Consider the following 16,796-nt stretch of genomic DNA (forward strand, 5'->3'; position numbering starts at 1 on the left):
CCACGAGGGTGGCAGGTAACCAGCTCAGTGTCACGGAGCTCCTTCGGTCTCCAAAGCTCCGCGAACATTAAAGGCCTATGGGTCCTGTTCTGCCCTTTCCTTTCCTGGGGTTTTGTTTGTATGAAAGTTGTGGCGCCGTGTCCGCTAAGTAGAATTGTGGTTAAGTGATTGTGCACATAATAAATAGATATGGCTGTAGGTCTTTCTTTGCCTGTGTCTTGTCCCTACCCCCATTCATTGCATACGTACTTGTATATCTGCATTGCTTCATTGACTGCATACGTGTGACAAATAAATGTCCTTGTTTGAATGTTCGTTCACCTGCTTGTTGCGTCCCCTTCCTCCATTGAGCTGCTGTAATTACGTACGGAATATTAGCTGGCTATTAATAATCGATAAAGTAATCGGATCCGACGGGGATTGGCGATATAAAACCGCTCGTCAAATCGCAAACGGAACGAGCTGCTTAAGAGCGGCTCGTTTTCGTGCAGGCTCCTTCGAGGTGTACCCCGGCCTTTCTGTCTGCGCGCATACTTAGGTAAATCGACAATTCGGCGATCGGACCCTGTCGCGCGTGGACAGAAGAGTTGGCTGAATTACGGTGTGGTTAAAAACACCCATAGCTGGATTTCGGCGTTGATCCGAAAGCTGCGACTAGGATTGCCACGTCCGGTGGGCGCGCGGCTGCGATTAGCTAAAAGCGGTCGTCTGCACGCCGAACGGGTGGAAACCACAACAATATATTTATCTATATATATATATATATATATATATATATATATATATATATATATATATATATTATACATACACACACATTTAGGATATTAAGAATCCATCGTACAATGTCAGATTATTAATAATGACTACAAAGATGCGCTTGCAACGGCTGAGGTCGACAGTTAGACCGACCGTTGTTGAGAATTGTGGTCATCAATAGCTCTTTCACAGGCGGTCACCAATTGCTACATGACTTGGCAGCCTATAGTACTGCTCTGGATAAGTCACAACCTCCATCAACCATATCACAACTCATGTAGAATATACTCTTCCTTAACGGTGTATCACATGTAATTTTATGATGGAACAGTACGAACCCCACAGCAGGGTGTCCTCGCCGATGGCTGTGCGGTGCCACTTTTGACAAAGTTTGTTCATTAGTGTCAGGAAAAGTGCACGCTTGGCTTCGTAACACTTCATGTTGCATAATGATGCTGCACTCTTGCACATAATTATCGTTACAACAAACTGCTTTTAATTTCACTCCCTTGTGATATTACGCTGTGGAGTGCAGTAACTATATGCTTTGCATTTGTTTTTATATTTCACCAGATATCAAACTGTTTTATCATGCTGTGTATCTTGTGTACGGTATTAATGGGATAATATACAATTATGGTTCCTTGATGGAGGCATTGTGTTTCGTCTTGGTGTCCGTGGTGTCCCGCTTTTTGGAGAATAATCTTGTTTTTTTCAATTTTCAATTATTTCCCAAATTTTTAAATCTTTAATTTTTCCCTCAATTTTCAATTATTTAATTTTGGTCCATTTTCAATTTTTTTTTTTATTTCCCAAGTATTTGATTTTATGAATTTATTTATTTATTTTTCAAAAAAATTCCATTTATTATTATTATTAATTTTTTCCATTCTTTAATTTTTTTTTTAATTATTATGGTTCACCGAGGGAGGCATTAAGTGTTTCATCTTGGTGTCTGTGGTATCCTACTTTTTGGAAAAAAAAAGAAATTTTCCTTTTATTACGAGGCAGAATTTCAAGTGCTACCAATTGGCTAATATTCTTAGTTGGCTCTACCTGGAACCATCACCGATCTCAAATGGCAGCTCTCTCATTTGCCATGCACTTCATTGGATCCTCCGTATGAATGAAATTTTGTTTTTGACATTCATTTATTTTTTGATGTTGAAGGCTCCAGTCACGAATTGCAACATCTTCAGAAGCCAAGCCTTATTTTAAACAAAAAAAAAGAACTGAAGAAATAGATAAGTGAACAGAAGGAAAAGTAATCTCAGCTTTTTGAGGTATAATGGGAAATATTATCAAACGTAAAGACATGAGAAGGTAAATAATTCCAGAGCTTAGCACTGAAAGGAAAAAAAGAAATGATGACGGCCCATGCTTGAGTTGCTAATGGCCACCCAATAATCATGTGACCCAATAATAATCATAGTATTTTGTGATTGAGCTAAAGGTGGAGGTATACAAGCAGCCATTTCTCGGCAGCAGAAACCAAAGTACTATCTATAGAAAGGGGAAAGGGAGCTAACATTATGGCATAATTCAAGCAAGTTGAGTTTTGAGTTCAGATTGGGAGAGTTAATTAGTCGGAATGCAAAACAGTACAACAGATGAATCTCATCCCTGGTTAATGAGATGAATTTAACCTTCTGTTGAAGGTTTGATTGTGTGTCATCATGGCGTCGTTATGGTGATAGGTTTTAAAGGAGACTTATGCATGCAACAAGATCCTTTGGAAATATAAAAGATTTAAGGTTAAAATACACTTTCCTTTCTGTCCCTAATTAGGATGGAGGAACTGTTGATGTCATTGACTGAACACGTTTCATTCGTATTGTTTCTTTGAAGTTTTCGTTCAAAAAAAGTGTGCATTGATCTTCAATACTGTCTGCTGCTTTTAACTAAATGACATACAACTACAGAGCCCAGAGGTCACCAGTAAGAAGATCTCGTTATTGACAAAACCTCAGCCACTCAACTAGCCCTGCCATAAGCCAGACATCAACCTGATCTTCTCCAATGACCTTAAAATGGAGGTGATTCCACCGCCATCTGCAACCCTTTGCTTGATTTTACACCCAGTGCAACCTCATAGGAATATTTTAATCCATCATGTTGAACAGCAGGGGTCGGTCCATTTCACATTGTGGTTATCCAATGCATCATGCTCCATGGCCACCTCACTTGGCTCATAAATCTTTTTCAAAGGATCCAAAAACACGCTCCTCCTCCTCCCCATCTGCACATTCTCACTGCTGATTTTCATCCAAGATCCTTAATTTGATTGATGTCACTTATTGCTGGTTGGCTGAAAATTACACTGAGACACCTCCAACCAGGATCAAATAGGTGTTCGTACAAGGATTTATACTGAATTTCCAATGAGAAATGACACGTGAGATAACCATTCGTAGCGATTCTTTGCTCTAGTGTTCATATTAAAGTTTAAACCAACATTATCAAATGCCCAACAACGTTTATTGGCAATAATACATGCTTTCTCTAAAGCCAGCAATCCCATAATCCACTGGGACTTGGATTCCAACAGCTGTGCTTGGAGGGGGATGCATCACGAGGCATTCAATATATTAACTTGATTGCCCATTTGAGTTAAAGTTACTGCCAGACAATGAATTTTGATTCTCGATGGTATCTTTTTCAAGTGATAGAATGTTTGCCAGCACTTTGATGAAACTCTTACCTGGAGCATGTGCACAAGAATTTGTCATCATTTTTATCCCACACCATGCAACAATGCACGAAGCTCTATCATCCTCAAATTATTCCATAATGAATGAAAGTTAAGCTTTGCTGCCCTTTCTTTGTCTGTGAAATACAACTTTTGAAATGAAAACTTAACGTGCATTAAACATCTTTGCTCTCCATAGATGAATGCGACATTTAATACAATTACTTTTGAAATCTCACGTGATAAATCAAGCTCAATTACAATGGTATGAGACACACACACACAAAAAAAATAGAAAACATTTGAGTTCCACAACATCCCTGAAATAATCATGCAGCTTCATGCAAAAGAGAGAGCGAGAGAGTTAAGAGATTGAGAAAGAAAAAGAGATCCCTCTATAAATTATCAAAGATAATACATTTAAGGGGAAGTGTGCAAATTCATTGTTGACATTTCTTCATAACTTGCAGCAAACTCTGGCTCGGACCCAAATGTCGGTGCGATGGTCAAACAATGATCCATAGTAAATACACAATGAAAATAAAAACAACTTTCGCAATGGGATACGAAGCTCAACACAACTACATATCATGAAACGCTGCATAAAATCTGGTTTCACCAATTTAACCAAGTCATTATCCTGACTCTGGCATCAAAGGCCGACTTCATTCTTTGCATGAAGACTACAAACAGACAGTCAGCGCATATTCTTCAATGGTGTCAATTTGATCTCCTTTCTCATTGGCGGCTGGAGTACCTCGAGGCAGCGTCTTGGGTCCACGTTTGTTTGTCATATACATAAAAGACCCCTCTGATGCTCTTTAAAGCCTGTTTTCTTCTCAACAGACGATTCCAATGAGATGCGTGGACGAAGTCTTTCTCGGCCATCACAAGTTAAAGTTTTACTAAAGATGGACTTGGCACGAAGGAGTATATCCGGTCTGCGGTTGGGTTTGGAGGCCAGTTTTGATACAGTTTGCCATGCCGAGGTCATAATTGATGGTGAGGCCAGCATCTCAACAAAATGAACCTCTTCCAATCTTGGGTATCATACACCCACGTTCCCACTTCAAAAGTTGTCTCTCCTGGAAGCTATAGAGTATCTCCCTAATTCTCAGCAGTGCTAAAGCTTTCAAAAGCATCTGCATCTCTCAAAAACAAGCAGAAACACAAGACCTGCTGCACTCTCATTGCAAACAAGTTGGTGGCACCTTTGTTTTCTTCTGCATCTTTTCTGGTTTTGCTGCCTTTTTGCTTTCACTTTTCTGCACCTCCAGGATGCACATGATATTCTAGCATCCTTACCTTGTTAACCTTCCAAAATAAGGTCTTGCTGCTCACCTCCACTCCGTTTTTCCTCTTTTCTGCGACTTGTGGAACCACCTTCCTGAGTCTGTTCAATCGCATTCCTCCTTCAAGTCAGCAGTACATATAACCCTATCATGTCATCTTCCATCTTCATGCACAATCCTTATCCCAATTAAGCCTCCTTTAAACAACCCCTCTTACTTACAGCTTACAAGGTTTGTTTTGCTCGATTCGCTCCTCTTTTTACCTCTGCCACCGAAGGTGAAGGAGGTTGTGTTTTCACCCCTCTCTGTCTGTTTCTCTGTGTGCAGGACATCTCAAAAAGTTGTGGATGGATCCAGATGAAATTTAGTGGGTATGTTGGGTGTGTGTGACAAGGAAGAAGTGATTCAATTTTGGTGAAGATCCGAATCCGGATCTGGATTCGAGAGTTATTTAATTTTTAAGTGATTCTTCGTCATTGAGAGAAAGGGCCAAAAAACGATATAGTCCTGTATAGCATGATATTTCAAAAATTTATTGGGCCCGATATGTTCTCATGGATCAGGCATTACGTGGTGGAGGTATGCGCTCTACCGAGTGCCCTTCTCATTCTGTTCCTTTATTCCCTTGCTTTTCTTGTCAGCCTGTTACATGACTTTATCCCACTGCCAGTTTGATGCCCTTTTCCCCTCCATGAATATCAAACTTCGACGAGTTCAGCTTTTGCATTAAAAAAAAAACGACAAAAACAAAAACAAAAGTTTGAAAAATTACATGAATCATTCATTAATCTCACATTTCACAGGTCTGACACTTTTCAACTCGAAGAAAGCACGAATGTGCAGTCGTCAACATTTTTTAAGACTGCAATCTGCATGAAGGGATGAATAGCTAAACCAATCACTCTACAGCCACGAGCTGCTAATTTTGTCCCAAATCTCAGGAGCACCACATTTATGAACATGCCTAATTAGGAGATCGTCACCATTTATTGGTGATTTACATCACCGAAGGGTGTATTAGTTAAGCACAATTATATTGAGGAGGGCATTCATAACAGGAGCAACAACACCATCAACAAGAGATGCTTTCAAGAACATAAATGAAGAATAAAAACATGCCCAAGTAATAAAATAACAACTGTCATATTAGTAGCAGTAATTAAAGTATAATTCCATTTGAACAACAATATTACAAAACATTGTACCCTAAACATTGTTCACTCAAGTGAACATGACAAAATGATAAAAAAAAATTTAACAACTTTTGCTAATTATCTTGCGGTGATTTCTTGAATGTGTAAAAATACTCTGAAGAAGGCATGATTAAAAGTTGATATACTTCCATGCTACATTAGTGCGTGAGATTATTAAACAAGTAAGTGGAAGTAATTTTACAGAACATGCTTAAAAAACGAGCCGTGTTTCATTAGTATGCCCGAGGTTCAGCTCCCAGCCAATCTGTATTACGGTGGAGGTTATCGAGCGAATGAAGTGGAGAGTGGGGTGGGCTTGTTATTCGGGATAAATAGGGCCCACGGCCCTAAAGCCCCACTTTTCTTCCTTTATCACTGCTCCTAAGACTCAGTGCAGATGTTAGCATCGTGAATGGGCAGGGCGTTTTTCAGGTTTGTGGCTGACTGTGGGTGGGGCAGGTGGAACAAAAGGAGCGATGTCTTGAGACTTCATGAAGGTCAGGACCTGGTCTGGGATTTCCGCAAGTACATCACGGGCAAGTCGCTCGATGGACAATACTTCTTCACCACCTCGTTCAACATAATCTCGAAAAGGAACAAACTGGGAAAGGAAAATAGTGTTTTTATTTTTTGAGTGAAGTCATGGTGAAAACATCATTTTAATGTTCTTTCCACTAAGGTTGAGCATTAACATATCAGTTGAATAATGTGCTCTCTGTACAGAACTAAAAACGTGGCACGGTCATTGTGATGTAATTACCCCATGCGTGTGAAGTGAAAAGCGGCGTTAAGCAATTGATTCACTTTGTCTGTCTGTCTGTCTACAGACGTCAGTCTATGATCCAGGAACTACTTAATTTGAATTGAATGTTTTATTTTGAACACATCGGAACACGAACCAGCAGCCGAGCAGTACCGCACCTTTGGCTCTGAAATTGCCAAATTGGACGAAATCCCATCCTGAGCTTGCATGCGCAGAGAGGAGTGAGGTTAATTTTTATATCTTGCCAAAACGAAGTTTTTGCAAGATATGTTAGTCAGCTTGTATGTTTTATTTTTTTGTTTGTTTGTTTGTTTGTTTGTCTGTCTGTAATCACGTATAAAAAATTCTGCAGAGCACAGTTATCATTGGAAATTTTTGTAACTTCGCATATCAGAGTCCTTTAGAGTTCCCTTTCAGTGCACAAAATTTTGAAGGTCAAGTCAAAGGTCAAGGTCACTTTGTCACACATCAGGGGAGTCGACGAAACCCTTATTTTTTGAGTAATTTTGATCGGATCATCTTCAAACTTCATGGGAATATAGTTCATGGTCTGGCGCTCAGCTGATTAATTTTTGGTGGTGATTGGCCTTGACCTTCATATGTCTTTTTTTTGTTTGTTTGTTTTTTTTGGTCTGTAATCGCGTATAAATCACTCTGCAGAGCACAGTTATCATTGGAAATTTTTGTAACTTCGCATATCAGAGGCCTATAGAGGTCCCTTTCAGTGCATAAAATTTTGAAGGTCAAGGTCAAAGGTCAAGGTCACTTTGTCGCAAATCAGGGGAGTCGACGAAACCCTTTTTTTTGAGTAATTTTGATCGGATCGTCTTAAAACTTCACGGGAATATCGTTCATGGTCTGTCGCTCAGCTGATTAATTTTTGGTGGCGATTGGCCTTGACCTTTATGGTTAGCGCCTAAGGTCAAACATATTTGACCCCAAAGTCAAATTTTCAAGTTTTAGGAACCATATCGTGTAGTACCTCAAATTGAACACCTCGATGAGTGCTTTCTAGATATGTCAAGCTTGAGACATTATGACGTCATTTGGTGACGTTATGAGGCAAAAGCATATTTTTCATGGTTACTCTGTACAACAATTCTCATCGGAATCTCTCGTAGGCAAATATTCCTTCAGGAGTCGCTCCTGGTGGATAGCAGCTCTGTTCACCTCAGTGTGACCTTAAAGAAGTCACATGTGGTCACCTTTTGGCAAGATACGGGTCACCCTGCGGGTGACATTGGTTTATTTTTTTAGTTTGTCTGCCTGTCTGTGAGTCAAACAAAATTAAAGATCATTCCAAACAGGAAGCTTACTGTTTATAGGGACGTCATAAAGGGCACAAACAATGGCTAAAGTGACGTGTTAAACCGGGCGAGTGTAAAAGACGGTACATCAACTTCCAAAAAAGTTTATTTTTCCCTTCAGCTTTTAAAACCTTTATTTTATTTCAATTGATTTATATACTTGAACACTGCAGAACACAAATTGCCTTCTTGGCACTTTCAAAACCCTTCTGTTTAGCAGTACTTGGACAAATATTTATGCCGTCTGATGCCCTGACGGCAGAGTAACTGTGAGATTCAGCATTTAGACCAATATGGCAGGCAGTGCCTTGAACTGTTTGATTAAAGCAAAACGTAAAGCAAGACTTTAAAAGACCCTTCCAATGTCGTTTGTTATATTTTTATATTTTTCAAAACTGCATGGGGTGAGGTGTTCTGTGAATTATCTAGTTGAATCATGTCACCATTTTAAATTCCACAGAAGTTTCTCGGCTTTCTTGTTTCACATACCTGCACGATATCTCTTTCAGCCACTTTATCTCCTGAAGACAACCGTACCTCATCCCCATCGAGTTCCTCCATAGCTGCAGATTGTAAGCATACGACCGTATTAATATGAACCATGATAAAATGAGCTCATTGTACTCCTCGTGTAGTCTCCACTTACCCTCAAACTCAGCAGGTCCAACGCCCACAATGATGATGGACATCGGGAGAGATGACGCCTGCAGAAACGGGAACGAGTGCAGCAAAACCACAGCCATTATTACCAGAAAGATGCTATGGATGCCGATGAAGGCTAACAGCAGTGTTAAATCAAACCATGGTATGAGGGTGGTACAAACTTGAGCTTGACTTTCAAAAATATTTAAATCCACATAATGTGCCATTTCTCAATGAAAGATTATATCTCTGTGGAGTTTGTAATCAATGCCCAGAATGAGTAATCACGGGTTTACCGCATTAACGCATATGTCCTGAAAACCAACATGGCGCCAAATGAGATAACACCAGGGATGGAACGGAAAAGAATTGCGAAATTTCAAGTCAAAGCAAATATCAAATAACAAGGCCATTGGTATTTACAAATGGAAGGATGCACACAATGGTGATGCTTGCCTGTCAAGGTTGCCAAGGTTGGTTATATAAACAGATGTCCTGGTTAAAAGTGAACCACTCTCATATATTACTGAAAGATCATGGCAAACACAGCAGTGAATGACTATACTAGACTTCAGGCTCGAGAGATCACATAAAATGGCATCAGTTACGCCACGCACGCGAAGCGAAAAGCGCAGATAAGCAATTGCTTCATGTCTGTCTGTCTGTCCATCAGTCATATTAGTTTATGATCAAGAAACAACTTATTTAAATTTAATGTTACATTTTGACAACAAATCGGAACGTGAATAGGAATACAAGTTTGCCGTTTTACAGTACTTTGGCTCTGAATTTGTCCCAATGGTACACGCACAGAGAGGAGTGAGATTATATATTTACTCTGTCTGTCTGGCAGTCAAACAAAATTGAAAATCACTCTAAACAGGAAGCCTAGTGTTGGCTTTGTGGCTAGGGCGGCTGGCTTAGGATCCTAGGGTCCTGAGTTTGAGCCCTGTTGGCTACTGAATTAACACCAGGTAGGGTTGACTTGACCTGTCATCCTTCCGAGGTCAGCAAAATGAGTACGAGTGTATTGGTAGAGGGGCACAGCATCAGCAGCACAGCCATGCTTCCAAGAAATGATAGCTACCCGGCAGCCAAGCTGCCATTCGCAATAACAGAGATTCCAAACAGGAAATCCACTGGATACGTCATAATGGACACGTACAACAGGCACGAAGAACGAATGTAACGTGTTAGAAAGGGTGATGTAATAGACACTGGGTAAAACGATGGTAAAACCCAGAATTAATTGTATATATGCCTTTAAACCTCTTTAAAACTCTTTAAGTTTTATTTATTATACAATTGAAGACTGCATAACATCGAACGCCTTCATCAAACCTCCAAAAACCATGTAATATATCAATATATTGCATGAGAGGCCATGACATGGCGGAGCAGACATATCGAGTGAAGAACAGCCCGCCAATATGGCTATGTACGGTGCTGATGCAATGATTATGGGGATTTATTCACCAATTTAATCAAAATGGGCCGTTAAAATAATAAACCCCTCAAACCCCATTACATAATCATCATCATCATCATCATCATCATCATCATCATCATCTCCATCAACTCGTCTATCATCGCCACCATCAACGTCGCCATTGCATTATTGGATCAAGTTTATCATCATTATTAAAGGTAAGTTTCATGATCATAATACAGTAACTCAAGAAAATAAACTTTATTTTGTGTTCTTCATACAGGAAAATGAGCCTGGTGGTGGCTCAACAGTGAAAGTGGCTGCCTTTTAAGATCTTAGGGTCTTGAGTTTGAGCTCGTCATGTCATTAAACATCAGTTGGGTTGACTCAGCCTGTCGTCCTTGCGAAGTCGGCAAAGTGAGTACCAGCCTACTGGAAACAGGGGGCACTGCATCAGTGGCACAGCTTCACTCCCAGCGATGATGCAATCAGCAGCCACAGGCTGCATATGAAATAATACTACTTTACTTTATGCTCTTAACTTTTTTCTTCATTAAAACAAATAGCACAAAAACAATGCACAAACATGTTAATTCAGTGTACAGTTTGGCCAAATGTTGAAGTTGAAGTCCCGAACCCTACGTTTGCCATTACCCCCTAAGTTTGCGGATTTTCGGTTCACGAGGATTTTCAAGAATGTAACCCCCACGTTCGGCAAAGCCCCCCCCCCCACCCACGTATATACTTGAACACTATGTGGTGTATCATGTTCTATGAACTCTCTACAGTAGTTCTCTTTTTTTTTTTTAGTACAAATCACTGGCATCTCAATATTCTTACTCCCAACAGAGTTTACTTAAGCTCCTTGTCACTCTGTTGTCATGACTGTATATTCTCACCACTCCTTCTTTGATGTTCTACAGCAGATTCTCCCTCCCGATTCTCTGCAGGTCTTTATAATACATTTCTTGCTCACCACTCCATCCTCCAAATGATTGATTCACAACAGAACTGCAGCTCTATTTTAACAGTTTCTACATCAAATCTCAAGCTCTCGACTGAACTGTCATCATCATGCTCCACAGGCTCTGCACAAAAGCATTTCATCACTGTCCACTTCTCTCCAACCCTGCCAGCCACTCCCACCAACCCACCGCAACAATGGCCTCCTTTGTGGTTTCCATGTCCGAGATGACTCCGTCTGTGAGGATGAGCAGTACAAAATACTGGGAACCATCCATCACCTCCGCTGCTTGTCTGAACAAAACGACAATGTGTGCAACAGGATAATCCATCAGTAACTGTGTGCTGTCAGGCCTGCTAGTCCATGTGGAACAAATGCCAGTCTGCTCATCTGCCATGCCTGTCATTCAAAAGGGGTGGATAGGAGGTACCATATATCGCTCGGATTTCACAAGCCAAAGATGTCAATGAAAGCACCATCATACTTCTCTAGAAGAGTCATCTCTACATCCTGTATATCATTTTTCTAAGTATTATAGGTATCAATGTCTCAACTGCTGTGATCACAAGATATTTCATGTCACATATTGTTTTAAAGGGCTTACAAGATATCTTCAAGGTATGCACTCTCACCTTTTGAGCTGTCTAGCCTGGGTTCGAATTACGACCAAGCTATATACTGTCACATGCAGGGGATAGATTAATTTGTGCATCATCCATCCAATGGACGTTAAACGAGAGGACTCGTTTACCGTAACTGGTCATCGGATGCTGCAGATCCCACAGTGTCTTTCACAAATTGTAGGCGAGTTATTGCTAGTATCTTGGACAAGTTACAAATTCCTGCCACCTTCAGTCATAAGTCATAGCCTGGCCAGTTGATTCATGAAATACTTAGGCCACAGAAACCTTCCCTGGCTGACGCCTCAAGAAGGTAGGAAAAATTGGAGCTGTTAAAAGAGGTAGGAGAAGAGAGAAGTCAGCCATGTCTTGCATTTGGGAGTCCCTAATTGGTTGTGAAAAGATGGGTCGACTCATTTTGCGTTCTCATTTGAACCGACAACACCTGATGCTCGGAATCCAGGCTCAAGTCTCGTCCCTCCAACAGACACACACACACACACACACACACACACACACACACACACACACACACACACACACACACACACACACACACACACACACACACACACGTTGATGAATCATCAGCCTGTCTGCGAAACACCAGAATGACAGTTCATTGCTGTGTCGAGATTCAAACCCAGGCTAGACAGCTTAGAGGCAAGCGTGCATTCCTCTAGGCTAACCTTTCAACCCCTGAATCATCAAGTTTTTTTTCAAATAAGGATGTGAAGTGTAAGATTGGATCATGATCAGACTATAGTTATTCTGAGATGTACATGAACTCCATAAATAAACACACAGACACACGCTTCACAGCTCGATCCATGAATCGTGATCCATTACCAAAACGAACGGTGGATACTTCAACACCTGAGAGGACTCCGTTCCACCTTTTGAAACCCGCATATTGAGTTAATGACCAACAACACACACACACACACACACACACACACACACACACACACACACACACACACACACACACACACACACACACACACACACACACACACACACACACACACACACACCGGTGCCTTTATAAAGTTTTTGAATTGTATGGATGGAATGGCATGATTCTTTCGTTGAATTTTCCAATTAGTGCAATATGATTATAGAATCGTTTGCAAACTTTTGTAGAGAATGGCAATTTACATCCCAACGGAATCTCTGCTGACGAGATTATTGCCCTGTCCCAGAGAATTCCGTTCACTTAATGACCCAGAAACTTCTCAGAAGATGAACAACGAGAGACGAGGACAATTTCTATTCTCACAAGAAAATTAAACTCTCGTGCCAACGTGAGAGTATCTGGAAGCAAGCTGAGAGTTTAACAAGCTACCGTGCAGTCCTTTGGGACTGAATTTTTGAAAGATTTTTGAAAAAAAAATTTTTGAAAACATTTTTGAAATTTGAATTTGATTTGAAACAAAATTGAAACAAAAATTTGAATTTTTGAAAAAATTTTTTTTTGAAAAATCATAAAAAAATTATTTTTTCGAAAATCAAAAATCGGGCCATGAGCGACTGTGGGCAGTACATTCAGCCATATTGTCAAAAATTTCCAGCCGGATCCTATGAAAACTGTCGGAGAAGATAGACTTTGAATGAACACTGGTCGAAAACAATTTAAAAAAACGAAGTTCGTTATATCTCAGAGACTATGAGTCAGATATACATGAAACTGGAATGGTAGGTTCATGGTATGTCCTAGTTATGTGTGAGAAAGAACCGTTGCTATGGACCCCTCCGTTGCCTATATCTGCAGCGCGTGCAAGAAATTTCTCATGAAATATACAACAAAGTTCTTTTCTGCGCAGCACCAGCTGGTGGCAATAAACACCAGGAATGCCAAAGAGTTTTCCTTTCCAATTTGCTCGGCAGTAATTCCCGAAAGGCTTACTCATTGCTGACACATTTGGGCCGAATCCTAAGCTGACAAGACATTTGCACCACCATGTCGTTGGCATCGATCACCTTCATGGACGAGTAAGTGTTTGTGCATCGGATAAAAAGTTGAGAAAATTCCTCCATGTGTCCTGCTTTTCCTTGTCTTGCATTATACATCGTCCGAGGGCAGTCTCATCTCGCAAATAATGCTCTCATTGGCAAGATCTTCCTGGTACAAAAGCACTGGTTTGTTTTCAAGCTTCATCGGCGCTACAATCGGTCAAGATTTCTACCTTGTTTCCTGCAGCTTACAATGCAATACGTGGTGTGTGGTTGTGTTCTGTGGTTGGTTGCTTGCAACACCTGGCAACCCTTTTTATGACTGGAGCGAAGTTGGTGGGTCCACAGAGCTGTACCCTCCGCAGACTGCTGTGGTAGGCCCCGAGCACACCCTCGACTCCTTCGCAACATGGGTCGTCTGGGTTTCCATTCTGCGTGTAGTTGGAGAAATTGACAAAAAAGGAGAATCAAGTTCATATCAATAGGATGGCAAAAGATCAGGTGAACCACCACTTCACTGATATTAGTGGATGGCTCAGTTGTTGGCTTCTTACCCAGCAACCAATGGATTGAGTTAAACAATAACGGTCCAAACACACAATGCACCGAAGAATGGCTTCGACCATCCCTGGCCTGATCTTGTGAATATGACACGACCTTATTTAAGTTTGAATATTTCTATTATTTGTGTGACAATTGCAAATCACTTATTGTGTGTGCTCAGAGTTCTCCTTCCTTGTGGGCAATTTTTTTTTCTCCTTTAGTTTGTCCATTTCAAATAGATCTGAGAGATAGACCATATCAATGGACATCTTCAGGCATAGCTACATCAGCTCTGACCTATACTACAATGTTCCTTTGGCTTTCCAGCTTGTCTTTGTTTCCTCCGTCACCGAAGGGGGAGGTGGTTATGTTTTCACCCCTCTGTGTCTGTAGGTTGGGTTGTCGATCTAGTCGAAAAAAAAAAAATGAAATTTGTTCTACACATTATCAGTATTTCTGTTGATATGTTTGTCTGTCCCTCTGTTTTGTCCAGTGCTCCATTAATACAATGGCGATTTTGATGAAACTTGGTTGGTAGGTTCATACCATGACCTAGTTGTGTGCAAATGAGAACCGTTGCTATGGACACCACCGTTGCCTAGCAACGGCCGAAAAACCTCTAAATGTGGGGGTATTTTAACGAAAAAACAATCTGCAGCATTAACCCTTGAAGCTAGAATCATGAATTTTCTTGTGCTTAATCCTCAGGTCATTCCCCATTGAATGGACCCATCGCATCAGGTTCTATTGGGTAGGCGACTACCCATGTCTGCCTACCGGCTTGTTTGTCTGTTTGTCTTTGTGCAGGATATCTCAAAAAGTTATGGATGGATCCGGATGAAATTTGGTGGGCAGGTTGGGTGTGTGACATGGCCAAACTGATTAGATTTTGGTGAAGATCCGGATCCGAAGACTGGAATTTTCGAAGTGATTCTTCACCATTGAGAGTTAGGGCCAAAATGATATAGAGCACAATATCTCAAAAGGTTGTGGATGGATTCGGACTAAACTTGATGGACACGTTGGAGGTGTGACAAGGAAGAAGTGATTCAATTTTGGTGAAGATGCGAATTCAGATGTGGATACGAGAATTATTTATTTTTTAAAGTGATTCTTCACCATTGAGAGATGGGGGTCAAAAACAATATAGTACTGTATAGCATGATATTTCAAAAATGTATTTGGCACAATATCTTCTCGTGGATCAGGCATTACGTGGCGGAGGTACGCGCTCCACCGAGTGCCCTTCTAGTTGTAAATTTAATGATTGTCAACATTGCAGCTTTTCTTTAAATATAAACCTGCTTAGTGATGCGAAACATCATGACCCATAGTGCTTTGCCAACACATTAATGGCAACCCATTCTGTAGTTGTTAGGGTTTTTTGGAACCTAAACAACACATTTCAATGAGATATCGACAGAAAAAGGTGATTTGGCCCATCAAGTCAGTGCGACACTCCACCAAATTCTCCAGCACAAATACCAACAGGTAACTCAATTATACAAGTACACCTAGTTAGTCTTTCAAGACCTTTGTTTCATTTCAAAGCCAAGAGCTATCAATATGGAGTTAATTAGCAGAGAGAGAGAGAGAGAAATACATCGATGTCGTCCAGTTGGCCTACTAGAAAGTCAAATCAGAGCCCAAATTCGAAAAGTTTTGAGATCATGTCATGGGGTTTCAAACCTTGATTCTGAGTTGTAAGATTTTAGATCCTGTTCTAAGCCTTCTTGGGTTACTCAATTCTTGGCTCACTGACTTCCTATACTCTCAAAGCCAATGTGTGGCTCTCAATGGAATCCTCTCATCTCCTCTCCCTGTCAATGCTGGTGTCCCAAAGCAGTGTTCTCGGCCCCTTACTATTCCTAATCTTCATAAATGATCTCTGTGACTCCCTGAAAAATCCTCTTTATCTCTTTGTTGATGACTGCATCCTTCAGGCAGGGAGGTTGCAGCTTCTTCCCTCTCTTCAGACCTTGAAATAATCACAAGCTGATCAAACACTTGGAATATGTCTTTAACTCCTGACAAGTCTCATACTCTCACTCTGTCTTTCCAAAAGAACTGTGTGGCAAACCTTCCCATCTACTTTCTTCAAAATCTTCTCGAAAAAGTTCAGTTACTCAAACGCTTGGGTCTGACTATAGTCTTATCAGTCATGATCTTTCTTGGGCAAACCACATTTCAAAGTTTGCCTCCAAAGCCAGCCACCAACTGGGCATACCTCCATCATACAAAGTCCTTCATTGGCACACCTGAACTCCTATCCACCTACAAGGCCTTCATCCGCAGTTTGGTTGGAGTACTGCTCTATCCTCCGGGTGAATGCCCCTGCCTCACACCTTCCTCAGCTTGACGCCGGGGAAATGAAGGCTTTCAAGATCATTGTAATCTCCTGCGATAAAGCTGAGTCAAGGACTTATCACTTTGCCAACGCAGACAGGTTAGTGGTCTCTCTGTCTTTTTCCAACCTCTTTTCTGGTCCTGCAACCTCTGCCTCCTCTATTCTTTGTACCCCCTCAACCCTCCCCCCCCCTCCGGGTTTCTACAGAGTGCATGTGGTCCAACAGCAACCCCCTTTTGGTGAAATTCCCAAAATCTAGAATCATTGCTCACCCCCACTCATGTGTTCCTGT

At 40.9% G+C, this 16,796-nt stretch overlaps 1 protein-coding gene across 8 annotated transcripts in view; it reads right to left on the minus strand.

The window, feature by feature from the left end:
• Nucleotides 1–5,499: 5,499 nt before the first annotated feature.
• LOC147008707 (copine-9-like) overlaps nt 5,500–16,796 on the minus strand; it is a 180,031-nt gene continuing 168,734 nt past the window's right edge. For 5 of the 8 annotated variants that reach the window (XM_085863431.1, XM_085863432.1, XM_085863430.1 and 2 more), the window contains 5 exons: nt 13,918–14,045; nt 11,229–11,331; nt 8,650–8,707; nt 8,493–8,566; nt 5,500–6,534 (listed from right to left, as the gene is read on the minus strand). In XM_085863431.1, coding sequence (XP_085719557.1) covers nt 6,334–6,534; nt 8,493–8,566; nt 8,650–8,707; nt 11,229–11,331; nt 13,918–14,045 — 564 coding nt within the window. In that variant the 3' untranslated portion in view covers nt 5,500–6,333. The other 3 variants (XM_085863434.1, XM_085863433.1, XM_085863435.1) reach the window with 2 other exon arrangements.

This window comes from Eptatretus burgeri, chromosome 18 (genome assembly GCF_056783735.1).
Source record: "Eptatretus burgeri isolate ZD-2024b chromosome 18, Ebu_testis_v1, whole genome shotgun sequence".
NCBI lineage: Eukaryota > Metazoa > Chordata > Myxini > Myxiniformes > Myxinidae > Eptatretus > Eptatretus burgeri.